At 60.3% G+C, this 18,659-nt stretch overlaps 2 protein-coding genes across 3 annotated transcripts in view; one reads left to right on the top strand and one right to left on the bottom strand.

Annotated features, from left to right (window-relative positions):
- ATP6V0A1 (ATPase H+ transporting V0 subunit a1) overlaps positions 1 to 18,659 on the top strand; it is an 80,885-nt gene that overhangs the window by 13,885 nt on the left and 48,341 nt on the right. The gene's annotated exons all lie outside the window — the stretch shown is intronic.
- On the bottom strand, positions 6,746 to 18,134 carry STAT3 (signal transducer and activator of transcription 3). Of its 2 annotated transcripts, none has more exons than XM_064399743.1 (24): positions 18,003 to 18,134; positions 14,295 to 14,441; positions 13,632 to 13,776; positions 13,398 to 13,496; positions 13,036 to 13,131; positions 12,871 to 12,952; positions 12,401 to 12,495; positions 12,041 to 12,192; positions 11,451 to 11,609; positions 11,273 to 11,365; positions 10,571 to 10,630; positions 10,250 to 10,279; positions 10,028 to 10,121; positions 9,898 to 9,945; positions 9,624 to 9,707; positions 9,436 to 9,534; positions 9,148 to 9,283; positions 8,871 to 8,923; positions 8,689 to 8,783; positions 8,285 to 8,424; positions 7,726 to 7,941; positions 7,480 to 7,522; positions 7,030 to 7,142; positions 6,746 to 6,951 (listed from the first exon to the last, which is right to left on the bottom strand). In XM_064399743.1, the coding sequence occupies exons 2-24, from the start codon at positions 14,420 to 14,422 to the stop codon at positions 6,896 to 6,898; spliced, it is 2,316 nt and encodes a 771-aa protein (XP_064255813.1). In that variant the 5' UTR covers positions 14,423 to 14,441; positions 18,003 to 18,134; the 3' UTR covers positions 6,746 to 6,895. The 2 variants fall into 2 exon arrangements, with proteins under 2 accessions (XP_064255813.1, XP_064255814.1); XM_064399744.1 differs by having other exon boundaries at positions 7,729 to 7,941.

Here is an 18,659-nt window from a genome sequence, read left to right as displayed (position 1 = left end):
AGGCGGCGGCAGGAAGCAATACTGGGTGTGCTCGTTCTGCCCCAGCGCTTGCACCCACCGCATGGGATCTCCTGGGCTTTCACTTTCGCTACCAGCTCATCTTCTGTGGCCTGAAAAAACTCCGGAGGGAAATTCAGCAAACGCAGGTCCCTCTCCTGCTCTGGTAGAAGCACGGGTGACCCTTCCCCGGTGGGAATCCAGGGAGGAGGGGCTCGTCTCTCCTCCTGCCAGCGCTGGAACAGGATCACTCTCAGACAGCTGGTGCAGCAGCAATTGCAAATCACTTGGCCTCCGTGTCAGAGCACAGCCCGAAATTCCCACCTCTCCACTGCTTTTATCTATTGCTCTTGTACTAAAGTCCTCCAGCCCCAGCTCGGGCTCCTCACTGCCTCTTCCAGCTCCACACTTCCAAGAGATAAATACCTGTGGGCTGGGCAGGCACCAGCCCAGCACCTGCTCCGTGTAAACACCACCACAAAACGGTGCTTTCCATCTTGCCAGCCCCACTCCGTGCCTGGAGCAGCCTTGGTGAATGACTGAATGAGTGACTCCAGCCCGAACAGCCCCCAGCTCCCACTAAATGTTTTGCTGCCTGCGCTCACCCGCTTGGGAGAATCTCACTCACAAAGGCTGACACATCGCTGCTGAGCCGCTGCCAGCAGAGCCCTGGCTGCAGTTCCCAGTGCTCCTCTCACTCCAGACCTCACAGAGAGGTGAGCTGGGACTCTGGCACGCAGGGACAGGCACCCAACGTGAAGCCAGCAGCTCCCACTCTGTCTGTGTTCAATGAGACAGAAGAAAAGGAGCGGAGAACACAGCGCAGGGCCCTGGTGCCTGCCCACCCTGCTTGGCTGGGACGCTCCTGCTCTGGTGAGTTGCATCACGAGGACACGCAGCTTTCACAATCCCTGGCCCACATAACCCATTGGTGCAGGCAGCCAGGCGGGCACTGGCTGCTCAGGCCAGAGAATCAAGGTCACACACAATGTCTGTGGCTGCTGGGGCTCTGTCTGGGCACCACAGATCCAGGGGTATCTGGAGGATCCCAGGGACACAGCGCTCCCTGTGCCAGAGACCTGCACAGCTACACGTGCTTGGGACAGCTGGAAGATATACAAAAAACACCCTCAGTTCCCTCTCATTTCTCTCCTTTCTCCCTCCCCTTCTGCTATGAAGGGGGAAAAAAGGAAAAATAAATTAGTGTTGGGAGAGAAAGTGGAGAGTGCTGAGAGGGCAAATGGAATCCAATAAAATCCAATTCAATCCAATCACAATTTGTTTTCACCAGGTCCCAAGGAAAACTCCAAGCTGGCTGGTGGGGATGTTACCAGGAGAAATTCTTCCTTTCCAGAGGAAAAGAACAGAGGAACAATGACTGCAGCAATGACCGATGGGGAGGCTGCCCCTGGATCTGCCCTAGAACTGCCCCAGCTCCACCCCAGTGATGCCCCCAAGGGATCTTAGCTCTGCCCCGGCTCTCTTTGTGCCTCAGAGATTCTCGGGAAGCCTCTGGGAAGGTGAGCATTATGCAGGCTGAGCCGCAGCCGGACGCACGGCCACCTCGCATGAGCTCAGCAGGATGCCGAATGACGCCGCGCATTCCGGGGACAGAGGGAGTCTGGAGCTTGGTAATGGATTTCCGAGAAAATTGCCTCTGTGTTTGGAGCAGGAGCGCAAAGAGTGCAGGCGGAACGGCCTTTCTCTCTAAGTGGCATCTCAAGGGTCTTAATTATTTCTCAGGAGTAGAAACATTTATTTAGGCGGCTCTGGAGAGGTCCTGACGCTTTTGGCTGCTGCCCTCCGGGTACATCCTGTATGCGAGGCTCCTCTGCAATCCTCCCCGCTGCTCCCGGGATGAGCAGAGTGCTGGGCTTGGGCAAAGCACAAACACCCAGCCACGGGATGTGCAGAGTGCTGGGCTTGGGCAAAGCACAAACATCCAACCACGTCACCTGCGGGCAGGACACGGCCTCGGCTCCATCCCCTCCTGCTCACTGGGAAGCAGGAGCTCTCATGGGGGAGCCCAGCCCCATCCCATCCCTGCTTTGCATCCCTCACGCTCCCGGATCTCAAAACAAAACCCCGTTGTGATAATCCGGCCCAGCTAATGTGAAACAGATGAATCCCCACATTAGTCACAGATTCACATTTTCCCACAAAGGTCCCACTGGAGAGCCAGTGTGGATGGGCCCTGCGGGGTTCCAGCCCTGGTGCTGGTGCAAGAGGCAGCCTGTGAAGAGTGAGGGGGACAGGGCAGCAGCACAGCCCCTGCCAGAGCCCGGCCACCCGTGGGCAGCACACGACTTGGAGCCATGGGCAGGGCCAAGTGGGGGCACCAGAGATGTTTGTCACTGGCACAGGCTCAGCCTGGTGGTGCCCAGTGCCAGGAGGAGGGGATGATGTGCTGCAGCAAAAAACGGAAATGACAATTTGTCCAAGGGGGAATTTCCACAGGAAACCTCTGCTTCCAGCCACTCGGATATGGCTGGGAACAACCCAGCAAACACTTGGCCTCAGCAGCCAAGCAGCACCATTGCTTGGGCAATGACTCCTTGTTTCCTCCAGAGTTCCTCCTGCCGGGAAAGAACATCCAGTTTCTGCTACTGAAACAGCCAGGACAGCGAGAGCCCAAATGGGTCTGCAGAGGGCACCAGAACCCCCCATCAGCTCAGTGAGTATCTCTGCACCTGAGGGGGCACGGGGGCCCTGCAGCACCCACAGCCCAGCTGGGACCAAGGGCACAATCATCTCATGCCCACCCCAGTGCCAGGGCTGGCTGGGGGCATCAGGAGCACACACACCGGGGCTGCACTTGGCCCCCACACCACGCTGGTGCATCCCTGCACATCCCCAAGCATCCCTGTCCTCTCCCTGCATCCCTGCACATCCCCAAGCATCCCTGCACATCCCCAAGCATCCCTGTCCTCTCCCTGCATCCCTGCACATCCCCAAGCATCCCTGTCCTCTCCCTACATCCCTGTTCTCTCCCAGCATCCCTGCACATCCCCAAGCATCCCTGTCCTCTCCCAGCATCCCTGCACATCCCCAAGCATCCCTGTCCTCTCCCTGCATCCCTGCTCTCCCTTGCAGAGCTCAGGTTGCCACAGTAACCACTCAGTCCTGGCCGTTCCTGCCATCAACGTGCTGCCACAGGTCAGCCCAGTCCAGCAGCTGCACCAGGGCCAGGGCCCTTCAACCCATGCTGGGGTGAGCAGAGCCCTTGGTGCTGGTGCCACCACAGCCAGATGCTGCATGGTGAGCCAGGATGGGACACCTGTAGGGAAGCAGGCAGGTTGTGTCCTCCTAGAGCAGCTGGGAGGTGGTGTTTTTGGAGATCACACTGTGCTGGAGCTCTGGGTCTGACCTCTGCCACATGTGGCAGTGGAAGCCACCACTGCTGGGCTCTGCTCGGCTGTGTATTTATCTGAGTGTGATGCAATATTTATTTGACTGTTGTGCTCTGAGCACTGGAAGCAGGGATTGGGATGGCTCTTGGCTTGGCCAGCAGTGGCATGTGCTCTGCAAGCTCAGCACGTGTTGCTGTGGGAAGATCTCACACAGCACCTGGGAGGGCAGAGGAGACCTTCAGGCTGGTCCTTGGGCAGGTGACAGCTGAGTCCTGGGGGTCTCTGCCTCCCACCCCTCACTGCTTGGCCCTGGGGATGGGGGTGAAGCCGCAGATAAACTGTGGCCTCTCTAATCCCTGTCTGCTGCCTTATTCCCAAGGACTGTCAATATTGCACAGCTCAGACACCCCAGGGAGCAGTGGGACCCTGCACGAGAGCCTGCTCGGGGCTGCCCCTGCTGCAGGGCTGCCCTGGCAGGTGGCTGCCCATCCCCACGGGGCCGCCCTGTGCCCGTCACGCAAGTGCCCGCATCCCAAGCGGATTATCTGCATTTGGAAACCCCTAATCCGTTTGCACGCTTGGCTCAGACACTGTCCCCACTCCTCCCCACTGTGCTGCGGCCCTGGGCAAGGAGCAAAGCCACCCCGTGACCTCCTTTTGGAGCCACAAACAACCTCATGCCCCAGCACAGGCAGAAAGCAAGGGCTGCAGGGCTGACTGGGGCAGGAGGAGGGGGACAGGATGTTGGCAAGTGGCCCTTGCCTCAGTTCTGCAGGGGTTTTTCCAGCACAGGGACGTTCCCTGGGTACTTTTTCCTGCTGCCCACCAGGCTCCAGGAGTTCCCAGCCTGCTGCTCCCCAGAGCATTGACAGCAGGAGCTCTGAGGTGGGAGCAATGGCCCCATGACCCCATCACTCAGGGCTGAGCAGGACAGGTGCCAAGAGGGATGCAGAGGGCCCAGGGAGATAAGGAACCCCTGATCTGCAGGAATAGGGAATGAGACACCACGTTCCTGATGCCACATGGTTGTGGTAACCCCAGGGGTTGCAGATGGGTAAGAAAATTCCTTAGTCCTGGGTTCTCAACTCCATCCTGCAGCTGCCAGAGGGGAGCTGGTACCTGCCAGGGCAGGAATGGGTTTGTGGGGCCTCGGCAGAGCCATGGTTTGGTTTGACAGTGAAATGGAGGGGTCCTGGAGTGGGGCTGGTTCCCAAAGCAGGGACATGGTCAGCTCAGCCCTGAGCAGGATGCTCCAGGGCACACAGAGGGCAGAGAAGGCTCCAGTGCACCTCCAGCCCCTCAAATGATGCAGCACAGCCAGTTCCACATGACCTGCACGAACAATCCCTCTAATCCTGCTCTGACAGAGAAATAATCTCTCCCTCTTGGCCTCATCAGAGCGCAAGCCCTGGAATGATCCTGCTCTCCATGGCATTGCAGAGGGCTAGGGGTGCCAGTGCTGGGGTGGGATCCACCAGGGCCCTGTGGCAAAGCGTGTCACTGTCCCCAGCCCGTGCTCCCAGCCCCACACACCCATCCAGCCGTGCCTTGCAGAGCCTGGCACCCACTGCCCCCAGCCCAGTCACCTCCACCCACAGCCCATCGCCCCCCCAGGGCAGCATCACTCACAGGGGCCCCAGTGCAGCCCCAGACACCTCGGGCTGAGAGCAGCCAGAGCAGGGCCCCAGCGCAGCCGTGCCCTCCCACGCTGGCACCGGCATTTCCTTTACACAAGCAGAGGAGACCCAGGCGCGTCTCTGGGGCAGAGAAAGCAACCAGGAGGCCGGGCCGGGGCCATTGCCCCCTGCATGCCCCGGGGAGGGCCCCGGGCAGGGGCAGCTGCCCACGCGTGCCGGGCAGGCGGCGGGGCCGGCTCGCAGCGAGCAAACCGCAGCTGCGGCAGCGCGGCCGAGTGCGCAGAGGGAGGCCCCAGTTCCCGGAGCAGGGTCAGGCGGGTGCCGCAGGCAGAGCCAAGCTCACACCTCAGAGCACGTCGCTTCAGGGCCTTTATTTCGGAGAAAGTTAAAGCCTGTAGATACAGCAATAAAATATACAAAAAAATAAAATTTTTTACAGTATTGAATGCTGCCAGGGATTGCGGCTGGAGGCAGTGAGCGAGTGGAGGGGCAAAGGGCCCTCGTCGCCCCTGAGCATCCCCAGGGCCAGCCACCGACCCCCTCCTGCTCCCACACAGCTTGGAGGGGCTTGCCCAGACCCCACAGCCATGGGGATCCTCTCCCCTGCCCTCTGGCTCCCTGCCCACCAGCTGGGAGGACTCAGAGGGAGCAGCTCTCCCACCCCTCCACTGCTCATCCGTGTCTGTTTGCCCACTGCATGGAAAGGGCAGGAGGGCTCCCCCAGTTTTGTAAAATGCAGGACCATAACCACCAACCCCCCCCAAAAATCAGGACATCTGCCCTTCACAACAGCCCTGTCACTGTCCTGCACTGCCCCACAGCACGTTCCTCTCCTCACATCCAACTGCTCCCTTCAACTCTTGACCCTTCCCACCTTAACTGTGCTGGCCAACCTCCAGCAGAAATGCCACATGAAGCCCCCAAGAAGCTGCAGACCCCATGCCTGGCCCCTCACAACCCAGAGAGCAAGGGACAGGCCAGCTGCTCCACTATCAGCCATGCTGGTTCCCCCAATTCCTCAGGGTCCAACTGGTCTAATTCCACAGTGCTGGAAGCAAGACCGTGCTCCCAGCACCAGCCTGGCCACAGGGAAGCCAGGACAGCCTCTGTGGCTTCACCCAGCTCCCAAAATGGGCCACAGCTGCAAATGCTGTTCACACACAGGTGCCGTTACTGGGAAGCAGCACTGCCCTACCCCAGGGACACCAGCCATCCCAAAAGGAGCCCGGGCTGCTGGCATTGGCCAGACCATTGTGCCCAAAGCAGGAAGCTGGGGAGAAGAACAAGCAGCTCCTGCACCTCTGGGCTCCCAGCAAACCCAGGCTGAGTCCAGCAGGGGCAGTGCCTGCTGAGTCCAGGGTGGGAGCACCTGGATACATCCACCTGCAGCTGAGCCCTGCACGGGTCATCCTGGCTAAAACCAGGGCCAGGTGGGTGCAGAGAGGGGACTCACCCCAGCACCCCGCAAGCTCTAGGAGGTGCTGGGAGCAGCAGGGCAGACCCTGCCACATGGCCAATCCCCTCTGCAATACCAGACTTGTAGGGTCTTGTGGGTTTGGGTGCAGGCAGTCAGGGCAGCAGCTTCCAGCAGCGGGACCAGGGCTGTGGAAGCGTTTGTAGGAACTGTGGCTGCAATCGGAGGCAAATAGGCACTTGAATGAGCAAAAATAATAGAAAACTGTTATGGAAGGAAATAGAAAAAGGTTCATCCCCCTCCCCCAGAGAGGAGCTGCACCACCCCGGAGAAGGGCTGCGCTGCTGGGTTAAGTGAGGGCCTGACCCATTCAGGGACCCCGGCAGGTCCCGAGGGCGGGCCCGGAGCAGCTGCAGCCGAGTGGGACAAATCCGGGGCCGCGCTCTGCAGCTGGGAAGGCAGAGCCCGGGGAGGGCCCCGCGCGCCGGCGCAGCCCCTCACATGGGCGAGGACGCACACTCTGGGGTCAGCTCCATGTCGAAGGTCAGCGACTCTGCGGGCAGACACAGCCAGGGTTACGGGGCCCGTGCGGGGTGGCAGCCAGGGCCCCCTGGAGCCCCCCCCGACTCACCAAACTGCCCGCCCGCGTTGCTCTCCGCGCCCTCGCTGCTGTTGCCGAACTGCATGAGCGAGTCCAGGGTGCGCGGGGACATGGGCAGGTCGATGGTGTTGCTGAAGGAGGTGCTGTCCGAGGGAGAAGAAGCACAGAAATCTCTGGAGTCAGGGCCTGGCCAGAGCTCTCTAATACCCCCTCTACCCGCTGAGGGGCCCCCGGGCACGGCCCAGCGGCCCCCAGAGCTCTCCAGAGGAAAGGGGCCCCGGAGGGGAAGAACAGGGCTGTGGTTTGGGCAGCAGCCGGAGCCTGGCTCAGCCCCCACCGTCACCCCAGGCTGGGAACCCCGCAGTAACCAAGCAAGGCTCAGACAGAGGTGGAAAGAAAGGAAGGAAACCTCTCCCTCAAGCAAGGCTGAGCACACAAACACCCCCCAAGCACTGACAGACAACTCCCAGGAACACTCACGGGGTGACACAGATGAACTTGGTCTTCAGGTATGGAGCAGCACCTGCAAGGAGGGAGAAGCTTCGTCATCAGCCACCCAAGGATGAATCCTTTCCTCCCCCAGAACAGACAGTGCCCACCCTCTGCCCATACCCAGCCCCACACTGTGGCTGTGCCCTCCAGGGATGGTACAAAGTCCCAGCTAGTGACAGCCAGTGCTGTCCCCAGAGCCTCTCTGTGACAAAGGAGCCACAGAAAGTCAACGACTACCTGAGTCTGTGGCTTCCGAGTGCTCCTGGCTCTCGGAGCGGCAGTACTTCCCAAATGCCTCCTCCTTGGGGATGTCTGGGTACAGGTACACCAGAGGGGACACCAGGATGTTGGTGGCATCCATGATCTTGTAGCCCATGATGATCTCAGCAAAGGACATGTTGTTCAGCTGCTGCTTGGTGTAAGGCTCTACTGACTGGATCTGTGTCTTCCCTGTGCAAGGAAGGAGAATTTTGGCACAGAACAAAGGCAGGGCTGCCTTCAGAAACCCCCAGAGCAGTAGAGACAAGATGGGGCTGGGGCTGTGTTTAGCCCTACCAGGCATGCAGCAGACCACAGGGCAGGACTGGGACCTGTGTTCAGTGCCACAGAAAACTGTGCCCATGAGCAGCACGTGGGCACAGACACCCAGAAGGCAAAGACCAGCTAAGGGCAGCCAGGCTCAGAAGTAACCCCTGCAGACAGCTTGTTGGGGCAAGGACAAGTGCTTATCAGAGCATCCAAGCCCCCTCTGGAACCTGGAATGCCCAGGCAGGCACCCAGGTAGAGCTCGTACCACTGATGTCCTTCTCCACCCACGTGAAGGTGATGCCACCTTCCTTGCTGCTCTCACTGAAGCGCAGCAGAAAGGTCCCTGGCGGCTTGGTGCTCAGGATGGCTCGCTCCCGCTCCTTGCTGATGAACCCCATGATGTACCTGGGCAGGAGGAAGCAAGAACAACAAATGTGGGCACAGGAGTAGCTCCTCCAGGTTGTTAGTCCTGCCAGCTCTGCTCAACAGCAGAACTCAGCCTGGCCACTGACATTTTATGGATTCCCAGGTGAGTTTTCACTCTGAACCAGCAAAAAGTATCCCAGGACAGCACAGCTGCACATGTCAAGGCACCCCATGCCATCAGGCTGGACCTGTGGGACCCCTTCCAAGGCCCAGCCTAACCTCAGGCTCTGGGCTGGCACTCACCCTTCATTCCACAGTGCCAGGATGTACTTCTTCACCAAGTCAATGATGTTGTCCAACCAGACCCAGAAGGAGAAGCCTTTGCCAGCCATGTTCTCCTGAGGAAAAGGCAGAGAGGCTGCTAGCACAGCTTGGAGGAAGGGAACAGCCAAGGGAACGTGCTCAGGGAAGAGAGGAAATTCTACCTTGCAGAACTTGGCCCAGGTGATCTGACAGCCAGAGTAATTCACACCTGGTCCTGGAAGAGAAAAAGAACACAACCATTTAGAGTTGTTCTTCCAAAGACACCATTTCCAGGGTTTGTGCCATTTGGGAGAAAACCAAGCACCTGAAAATTACTCAGGCCAAAAGCTCTCAGGCCAAACACAGGACCTCACTCTTGGATGATGTGTACAGGTGGGGAATCATGCCAGGGGACAACAGGGATGGGGAGGACACCCTGCCACGTCACCCCCCTCTTACCCAGCAGTTTCTCTGCCAGCGTGGTCAGCTGCTCGATGCTGAGGCCGCGCTTCGTGGTGGAGGAGAACTGCCAGCTCAGCACCTCTGCCACCTGGTCCCAGGTCCCAATGGGTGGCTTGGTGAAGAAGTTCACGTTCTGCACGAGGGAACACACAGCCCTGAGTGGGACACGGGACAGGAGCAGGGCCAGGTACTGCCTCAGCCTCGCTGCCCAGCCTCAGTTTCCCTCTCTCACTGTGACACCCCCATCCTGACACTTGCCCTGCTGCCTTCCCACACCAGCCCTACCTTGGGGTTGTTGGTCAGCATGTTGTACCACAGGATGGATGCCCAGGCATTGGGCATCTGGCAGATGTTGGAGATGACCACCACAGGCAGCGAGTGGGTCTGCAAAGAGAGGATGTGACCATGGGTTGGGACAACTCCCAGGGCTCCACCCAAGCCCGTGGCAGTGGAAGGCAGTGACCCATGCTCACCTCCAGGTCGATCTTCAGCCCCTGGTGATACACCTCTGTCTCAAAAGTGATGAGGTGCAGCTCCTCAGTGACTATCAGCGAGGCCTGGGGCAGAAGGGGACACCATGAGCACCACAAAGCACCCACCCTCACCCAACACACAACCACCAGAGCCAGCACAGCTGCTGGGGCTGGCCTGGCAAGCTGCCAACGTGCCAGTTGGTGCTGGTGGACCCCCCTGCTTCAGGGCAGGGCTCCTGCATCCCCTCCCAGCTCAGCTGCCCCTGACACTCACATCACAGTTGGCTCGGCCTCCATTGCCACAGCGCTGCTCCCGCAGGGTCTGCAGAGAGAGGGACAGGCTGCAGCAGCACCACAATGACACGTGGCTGTACAGCAGCAGCCCAGGAGCTCATGGTACCCACCAGGTGTTTGAACTCTGCTGAGAGGCTGCCGTTGTTTGACTCCTCCATGTTCATGACCTTGGTGTTGGTCCCCAGGATGTTAAACTTCCGAGACCTGGGAAGAGGAAAGTGTGAGGCTGACAGGGCAGTCTTGGAGTGAATGTGTGGTAGGATGTTTGCCAGGAATAAAAAGGAATAAAAGCAGAAACAAGAAATAAGGACCAAAGCAAACAGTGCACTTACCCCCGAAGTGCTGCAACATCCCCAGAGTCCCTAGAAAAGGAGAAAGGGACACCAGGTCATGGCAGTGGCCTTCCCACCCTGATGCAGACAAGCTGGTGTGTGATGCCAGCTGCATCCCAGCACAAGTCCCATGAGCCCCACCAGCCTTCCCCCAATGTGGGGGTGAACCCTCAGGACTCAATACCACCCTGCACCCTCCCCTTTCACTGGGAGCCACACTGGCCCTCATTGTGGAGACCAAGCCCAAGCCAGGGGCAGCAGGAATCAGTCCCATCCCAGGAAGCCCACCCAGTGCCATTGGAAGGGAAGCACAGCACTCACTTGTCAATGCAGACTTTGATTTTCAGCTGGTAGTTCAGCTCTGGAAACTTGACCAACAACCTGCAAGAGTCAGCAGACACAGAGCATGAACATGCTGTGCACAGAAATTGCTCCTGTGCCACAGGGCACCTGGCACAGCCAGCAGTGTGGACCAGCTCCTCTGGTGGCCCTGGGCACACCTTCGCACAGGCCTGGGACATGTTAGCCCTGGCACCTCTCCCCAGAAGCAGGGAGGTGCTGGTACTCCCCTGAGCATCCTGAGGAGCTCATTTGGGCTGCTGACAGCCCACATCAGGCCCTGAACAAACTCCCTCCACATCACTCTGGGATAGAAGCTGCCATGGAGGCACAGCTGGGAAAGGACAAGGAAGCTCCAGACAGAGCCTGGTGTCACAGCAGCCTCCCTCTAAGGAGGCTGGCAGGGAACACAGCCCAGGCTGAGCAGCAGCTGGCCAGGGATGTGCTGATGCTTCCCACCCCCATGATGGGATTTACCAGAACCCAGCTGCCTCCAGGAACACGGCAGATCCCCAGCCAGCCCTGCACTGAGTCATGTGGGCAGCATTCCAGCCCACTGGGATCCATCCTGCTGGTACCCATCCCTTCCCAGCACCAGTTCTCCCCAGGTATAAGATGGGGGCTGCATCTTCAGAGCTGCCCTCCCTGCTCAGCTCCCCTCCCTCACCTGGGGGAGGTACCCACCTGACTTTGGTGGTGAACTGCACACCTGTCTTGATGACGAGGGGCCTGTCGGGGTGCATGGGCATGCAGGGCTGCCTCTCCACAACAAAAGCACTGCAGGAACAGCACAGAGACCACAGTCAGGCCTCACTGCCCACCCTCCACCCACGGCCATGCAGCTCCTGCCTGCCTTCAGCACCTTTTCATCAGGTTCCTGAAGAGCTCCACAATCCGCTCCTCCAGCATGGGCCGGTGCTGGACGATGGGGTCACCCTTATAGGACACTTTTTGCTGCAGTTCTTCCAACTTCTTGATCTGCTGCCGGGTCTGTAGCTGTGATTCAGCAAGGGAGGTTATCCTAGGGGAGCAAGGAGAACCAACATTACATCTGCCTGCCAAGCCCACACTGTCCAGTCTGAAGAGCCCTCTTCTCTTCCCATGCAAGAACACACTCTCCATGCCATGCCAGTCAAGAACTGAGTGTGTCTGTGGCTCCAAGCCCAGAGCATTTTTCTAGGCCACACATTACAAACAAAACCTGCACATGCCCAGGTGATTCCATGGCCAGAAACTTTTCAGCAGCCTCAGAATCCCCCAGGCATGGAGCTGGGGACAGTGGGACACCTTTCCTGCACCACTGTGGCTCAGTCTAAGCTGCAGGCTACGTTCACATGTGCAATCATCAGAAACCATTTTGCAAGGACATTTCCAGAGACCAAGAGCTCATTTCCACAGCAGGTGTATGAGTGCCACTGCTCTGGGCACTGCACAGTGCCAGGCAGCTCTCACCAGTTCTCCAGCCTGTCCAGGCAGATATTGGGTGGGCCACCAATGCAGGCAATCTGCTGTCGCCTCTTCCAGTCTGCCAGTTCCTCATCTGCCAGCATCTTCTGCACATATTCCATGGCTGACAGCAGCCCAGCCAGCTCGCTCACTATGCCCTGCCAAGAGAGAAAGCAGAACCTTCAGCACCCTGTGACTTCCCCCACGGACCCACAAGTTTCACATTCACAGGCAAGGAAGAAGTCACTCAGGGCTGTGCTTGCTGTACTGCTCCTGGTTCTGGCCTTGTAGGAACTACCAAATTCCAGCCCTGAAGAAGGGGGATGTGCACCCAGGGGGATCTGGAGGGGCAGCTGCCCCACTTACCCTGCGCATCTGGTCCAGTGCTGTCAGCATCTGCTCCAGCTGCTGCATCTTCTGCCGGGTCACTGACTGGTTGTTCCCGTTCAGGTCCTGCATGTCTGTGCAGAGTGAGAAGCTTCAGCCACACACAGGGGCTCCTCACACCTTCTCAAGGGCCACAACAACACAACACTTGCACAGCAAGTGCAGGCATCCTACAGCCAAGCAGTAATCTGGCACATCCTCCAAGCACCTCCTGCACCCACAGAGGCCAATCCCTCCCCACCCCACTGCTGTGCTTACAGCAAAGCTCAGTTCAGCTCCCTCAAGGGCAGCATCCTTGGCAGAAACAGAATGTCAGGTTTATCCAATTGCCATGCAAATACCCTGAGCCTGAGCACATTCCCTCTGGGAGTGGAGGTTGGAACACCTCTCCAGCAAGTTGCCTTGCAGAAACACACTGTGGTTTGCAGATGCTAATGAGCTGTCATTACCTCCTTGGCTTTTCAAAGTCTTGTAGTTAAAATCAAAGTCATCTTGGAGATTCTCCACCACTTTCATCTTCTGCTCCAGATCCTGGAAGGCAAGAAATGTGATTTCACTCACAGCACTCAAGAACTGCGGTGGGGAGAGCTGAAGGTGCCCAGGCAGACACATACCTGCACCCTCTTCCTGACATCCTGCAGGTGCTGCTCCAGCATCTGCTGCTTCTCTGTCACCACAGCTGCAGTTGGGTGTGTTGCCTGTCCCCCTTGCTGCAGAGGGGACAAGAAGGGCATAAGGACAGGGCTGTAACCTGGGGATGCTCCCTTCCAGCCTGAGGAGGTTCTGCAGGGTCCTCAGCCCATCCCTAACACAGACTGGCAGCTGGCTGCTCACTTCAGCATCAGCTCCAGGGCGGCACAGGGTCAAGGAGAGGAGAGATGGAGACCCCCAGCTCACCACACCCAGCCAGAACAGCCAGGCTGCATCCTGGCTGTCAGGAATCAGGATGGAGGCCCAGGGATACCTGACCACTGACCTGGGCTGCAGTGGCAGCTGTCTGGAGGAGCCGGGACTCTTCCCAGAGGCAGCGAGCCACGATGCGGGCTATTTCCATCGGCTTCTCCAAGTACCTGCTCTGTAAGGGCCAAACACCAGGGTCAGCAGGCCCTAGGATCTCCACATCCTTGAGGAGCTGTGGATGGTGAGCTGTGCCAAAGCATGGCTTGGACTCTCACCAGCTCCCCCAGCGTGCTGGCAGCTCCCAGCTCACCTGCAGGAACTGCTTGATGCGGCGCAGGTTGTGCTGGTACAGGACGTTGGACTCCTGCAGGAAGCGGCTGTACTGCTGGTCGATCTCCCCCAGCAGGTTGTGGAACACCAGCGTGGCGTGTGACTCCTTGCTGGCAGCATATGCCCTGTACAGGGGAGGGAGAGCCCTCAGTGCCTGGCATGGGGACCATGCAGGGGGGCTCTGCTCACACCCACCAGCTCCTGTGCACCTTACAGAACCACTGAATCATTGAGGAAGGAAAAGAACTCTGAGTCCAGCCCATGACTAATCACCATCTGGTCAAGCAGACCAGGCAGACAGTGCACACCAGCACCTGATGTCTGTGAGCACATCCCCCATGCCCACGGACAGGATCCAGCAATCAGTGCTCTGTGTCAGCCCCCCTTACAACAGAGGTCAGTGTTAGACAGCCCTGGATGGGAACATGCCCCTGCTTCTCCTGGCCCAGGGTCTAACACAGTGCACAAAGTCCCACTCCATTCACACTCCTGCTTCCCTCTTTGCCACATGAGCCCCAGAGACAGAGGCCAGTCCCATCACCATGGGCCCAGGGAAAGTGACAGAGCTCCTCCAGCCCACTTGAGCTCCTTCAGGTGGGTGTTATGAGCAAAGTCCCCTCAGTGGCATTTCAAAAAGCCTTACCAGTCCTGGCTTTCAATCCACGGGGCCAGGAACTGCCGGAGCTCCATGGGGAAGCTGTCGCTGTAGAGCTGGTGGAGCTGCTCCAGGTACCTCGTGTCGAGCTGCTGCAGCTGGTTCCACTGCGCCATCCTGGCCAGCTCCGGAGACCTGGGGGGTGGAAACACAGGCGGCTCAGAGCTGGCTGCTCCCTCCCTCCTGCCAGGACCCAGCTGTGACTGCTGCAACGCCCTGAAAAGGGTTCTTCTCTCTGGCCACAACCAGAGACAGCCAGGGATGAACCCAGGGCACAGTGCTCCAGGACAGCTGGCACGGGCAGGCTGGCCACTGGCAACAGGTAGGAATGAGGCTTTGATTTGGTCTCAAAGGCAGCCCTGGTCAGCCCTGCTGGGAGGCAGGGAAGTGGCTGTGGAGCTTACAGTAACTGTGGAAGGCGGAGACTGCCAGGAAGCGACAGAAACAGGGAAGGAGCAATTTTCAAGTTCACGACTTGTATCAATAGAAATCAAGCTGACACTAATGAGGGACTCCAGCTGTGCTGGCAAATGAAGGCAGAGCTCTGCGTGACACCAGCAGTCACTTCCCTGCAGAAAGTGGTTTGCTCTTCCCAAAGGTCCCTGCGCTGAGTGATGCAGCATCACTACTTGACCTCCTGCCCTGAGGGACTCTTGCCCCATTTGTCTGGGTGTGAAAAAAGGAAAGTGGAAACATCCTCTGTGGGCTGAGACACCAGGAGGGGACAAACATTGGCACTGCCACGGGAGTTAAGAGAGGTTTTTAGTACTTCACAGCACTGAACAGCCCCAAAGGCAGGAGCAGGACATTAACCTTAAACTACAACCTGCTGGTGCAATCCTCAGAGAAGTCCACATAAACCAAACCTGCTTTCAATGGAGCAACGAGTGAACATGAGAGAGCCAGCGGCCATGCAAGGTCCTGCAGACAACAGATTCCTGCAGCCCTAGAGTCAGACCTGGCTGATGTGATGCTGCAGCCCCAGGGCTGGGCTGTGAGCTGTGGCCCAGCACAGCAGAACCCCCATCCCACACGGGGTTCACCCTCTGTGGCCAGTTCTCAGCTGCAGCAGCTCAGGGAATGAGCAGCTGCACGGCTCCAGCCCTTCCACTCAGCCCTGGAGGCCACTCCTGCTGCATGAGTGGTGCTGCTGCTGGGGGATAACCCAAAAAGCACAGGCCAGGCCAGAGTGAGACCCCACCAGCCCCGCAGGGGTTGCCCTGCCTGGCTGGTGAGCTCAGCAGCCGCTTCCTCTTGCGCCATGCACCGGGGCGGGGGGGCTGCCCCGGCCCCTCCGGAAACAGCAGCAGCTGCTGCCCCAGCCCAGCTCCTGCCAGAGCCCTGCTTCCAGCCCGAGCAGGACACTGCTGCAGCCTCCAGCCCCGAGCAGGACACTGCTGCAGCTTCCAGCCCCGAGCAGGACACTGCTGCAGCAGCGTGGCACAGGAGGCACCTGGGCAGCCCCTGCAGCGCCCGGTGCCAAGCTCACAGGCAGACCTGCCCACCCATCAGGCTGCAGAAACGGAACCAGATGCCACATCCGGAGCCATGGTCCAAGATGTTCCACCTGAAAGGCACAATCTGGGCATTTCAGAGTGCTGCTGGAGCCCCAGTCTGAGAGCACCACAGCTCCCAGGCTGCCACACGGCAGCAGCACTTGGACGGGACTCAGCCACTTCCCAGTGCCACAAAGAGCTGCAGGACAAGCCAGCTTGCAGCACTGAGCTCCAGCTCCGCCTGGCATCCACCCAAGGCACTCTGACATTCCTGGAGGAAAAGGTCCTTAAGACATTCCTTGCAGCAGCAGCCATCACTGTGAGGGAAAAAGCTCTGATCCTGCCAGCCCTGGAACACCACGCAGGAGCCTCTGCCTGGTCAGCCCCAGCAATGGGAAGGCACAGTTAAAAATCTGAGGATTGAACCTGTCTGATTCTGCTGGGCTTGCCCATCTCTGTGGTTTGCCTCTCCTCCATCTCTGGAATGGAGCCAGAGAGCAGCCAACATGGCCAGGACCAACACACATGATGCAAGCTCACGGGTAAACATGCTGTCCAGAGCTCAGAGCAGAGCTGCTAAAAGTAGATCAAGAGCTAAAGTTCATCTTTCTTTATCTTCCTGCAAGGGCAGAGCACAGGAGTCAGACCCAGCTGCATGGTGTGACCTGCAGCCTCTGGGACAGCTCTGCACACTCCAACCACCCCACTCAAAACAGGGCTGCCCTGCAAGCAACCCTGCAACTGCTCCCTGCCTGCCCCCTCATCTCTGGGACACCTGGGAACACCCTGCACGTGTGACCCCACAGCCAGCAAAGAGCCCTAAGGCAAGGTGTATGGGGGAGTGACTGGAAAGGGCCTTGGAAGGACCCCAGGGCTCCATGTCCCCTGCAGTGACAGGAGCAGGATGAAGCTCAGTCACTGACAGCATTGCACAGGCCACATCATCAGGGTGCCATCACAGGGTCATGGCAGATGCCATCAGCAACGCCTCAGAGTCCCTGCACCAGCAGCAGCACCTCTCTGCCCCCTCTTCCACACAACCACCCACAGCCCGATGGAAAACTGCTCCACACGGCAGCCAGTGGCTCTGGCAGCACCAGAGCCAGCTTGGAAAGGCTGCTAGAAGAATTTGGCTCTGCTTCTCTGGAGCGATTTCAAAGCCAGCCTTGGAGGTGGAAAACAGCGACGCAGAGATTTGCAGCAGGAGGAGAGCGATGGCTCTGGGCAACCTCAGAGCCACAGCACGAGTTCTGATCACCCCGCAGGCCTGCTGTTCCTCATCACAGCTCTCAAGGGCCGTCCCAGCTGAACTCCCACTGCAGCAGCTGTGACACTGCCAGGGCAGGGGACACCCGGCCCACAGCCCCCTGTGCTCTGCGCTGCTCCAACAGACGGAGCAGGCTGGGGGAGTGACAGTGGCAGGGGGGAAGCGGGATCTGCCCCGAGGTGCAGCCAGGCAGGGCCGGTCCCTGCAGGTGCAGAGGGGCGGCCCAGCCTCGCAGGGCTGTGTCCCTTGGACGGGAACGCGGGGGTGTCCAAGGCCCGGGCGACAGCAGCCACCCACGGCCGGGCAGCGCAGCAGGAGCTGCCGAACCGACTGCCGCGACACCCGGCACCCACGGGCACCGCCACCGCGGCGAGGCCCGCTCCGGGCAGCCGGCGTGGGACAGCCCCGAGCTCGCAGCCCCGCAGAGCCCGGCCGGGCCCCTCAGCCCCCGGGGTGCCGGGCCCCTCAGCCCCCGGGGTGCCGGCTCCCTCAGCCCCCGGGGTGCCGGCTCCCTCAGCCCCCGGGGTGCCGGGCCCCCTCAGCCCCCGGGGTGCCGGGCCCCTCAGCCCCCGGGGTGCCGGCTCCCTCAGCCCCCGGGGTGCCGGGCCCCTCAGCCCCCGGGGTGCCGGGCCCAGCCGCACCGGGCTCGTTCCGCACGGGACCCCCGAGGCCGCGTCAGCCCCGGTGACCCGGCCGGGCCGCACCTCCCCCGGTCCTGCCGGTCCCGAGGCTTTTCGCGCTCCGAGAAGCCGGTTCGGGCCCTGTCCCCGTGCGGTGCCAGCCCGGAAGATGGAGCCGGGCCGCACAGACCGACCCCGCGGAGCCGGGACAGGCCCCCCCGCGCTACCGGCCCCGCTCCCGCCCCGGCCCCAAACCGGCCCGGGGGGCGCCGGCTCCCGGCGACGAGCAGCGCCCGGCGCCTCCCGCGCTCACCGGCGGTCCCGGCGGGCGGGGCGGCGGCTCCCGGTGACGGCGGCGATCGCGTCCGGCTGCGCCGAGGAACCGGACCTGCTGCGCCCCGGCCCCGCCCCTCCGTGACGTCACCGCGCTACTGCCAATAGCGACTCGTTGCTCCTGCGGCCCCGCCCCGGCGGGCCTCCGACAGCCAATCGGCGCGGTCGCTGCGTGGTGCGTCACGGCGCGCGGAGAGGGGGCTGCCCCCCCGGCTATTCCCGGATGGCGCCGCCTCCCGCCGCAGGGCTGCGCTAGACAGAGGCGGTGCAGGGGACCGGGGGGGGGGGGCGGCTGCCGGGAACAGCCGTGCGGGAAACCCAGCTGAGTTCCGGGCAGCGCCGTGACGTCACGCGGTCGCCGCCGCCGCCGCCGCAGCCTCTTAAAGGGGCCGCGCCGCGCCGGGCGGGCCCGTGCGCCGTGCCGGGAGCAGCGCCCCCGCGTGGGGAAAGGGGGAGCGGGCCCGTGGGGCAAAGCGGAATGGAGCCCTGTGGGATCATCCCTGTGGGGCCGTGGGGATCGGCCCCTAGGACTGTGGGGATCGATTCCCCCATAGGACTGTGGGGATCATCCCTGTGGGGCTGTGGGGATCGGCCCCTGTGGGGATCAGCCCCTAGGGCTGTGGGGATCAGCCCCTAG

Source organism: Passer domesticus, chromosome 27 (assembly GCF_036417665.1).
Source record: "Passer domesticus isolate bPasDom1 chromosome 27, bPasDom1.hap1, whole genome shotgun sequence".
NCBI classification, from domain to species: Eukaryota; Metazoa; Chordata; class Aves; order Passeriformes; family Passeridae; genus Passer; species Passer domesticus.
Note: the sequence above shows the minus strand (reverse complement) of the source record. Positions and strands in the feature narration are given on the sequence as shown.

What these genes read in the sequence shown, in the direction of transcription:
- STAT3 (XM_064399743.1), bottom strand. Translation starts at nt 14,422, where the DNA reads ATGGCGCAGTGGAACCAGCTGCAGCAGCTCGACACGAGGTACCTGGAG. An exon ending in GCATCAAGCAGTTCCTGCAG is followed by an intron (nt 13,497 to 13,631) that starts GTGAGCTGGGAG and finishes TGGCCCTTACAG; the next exon opens with AGCAGGTACTTGGAGAAGCC. An exon ending in CACTGGACCAGATGCGCAGG is followed by an intron (nt 12,193 to 12,400) that starts GTAAGTGGGGCA and finishes CTCTCTTGGCAG; the next exon opens with GGCATAGTGAGCGAGCTGGC.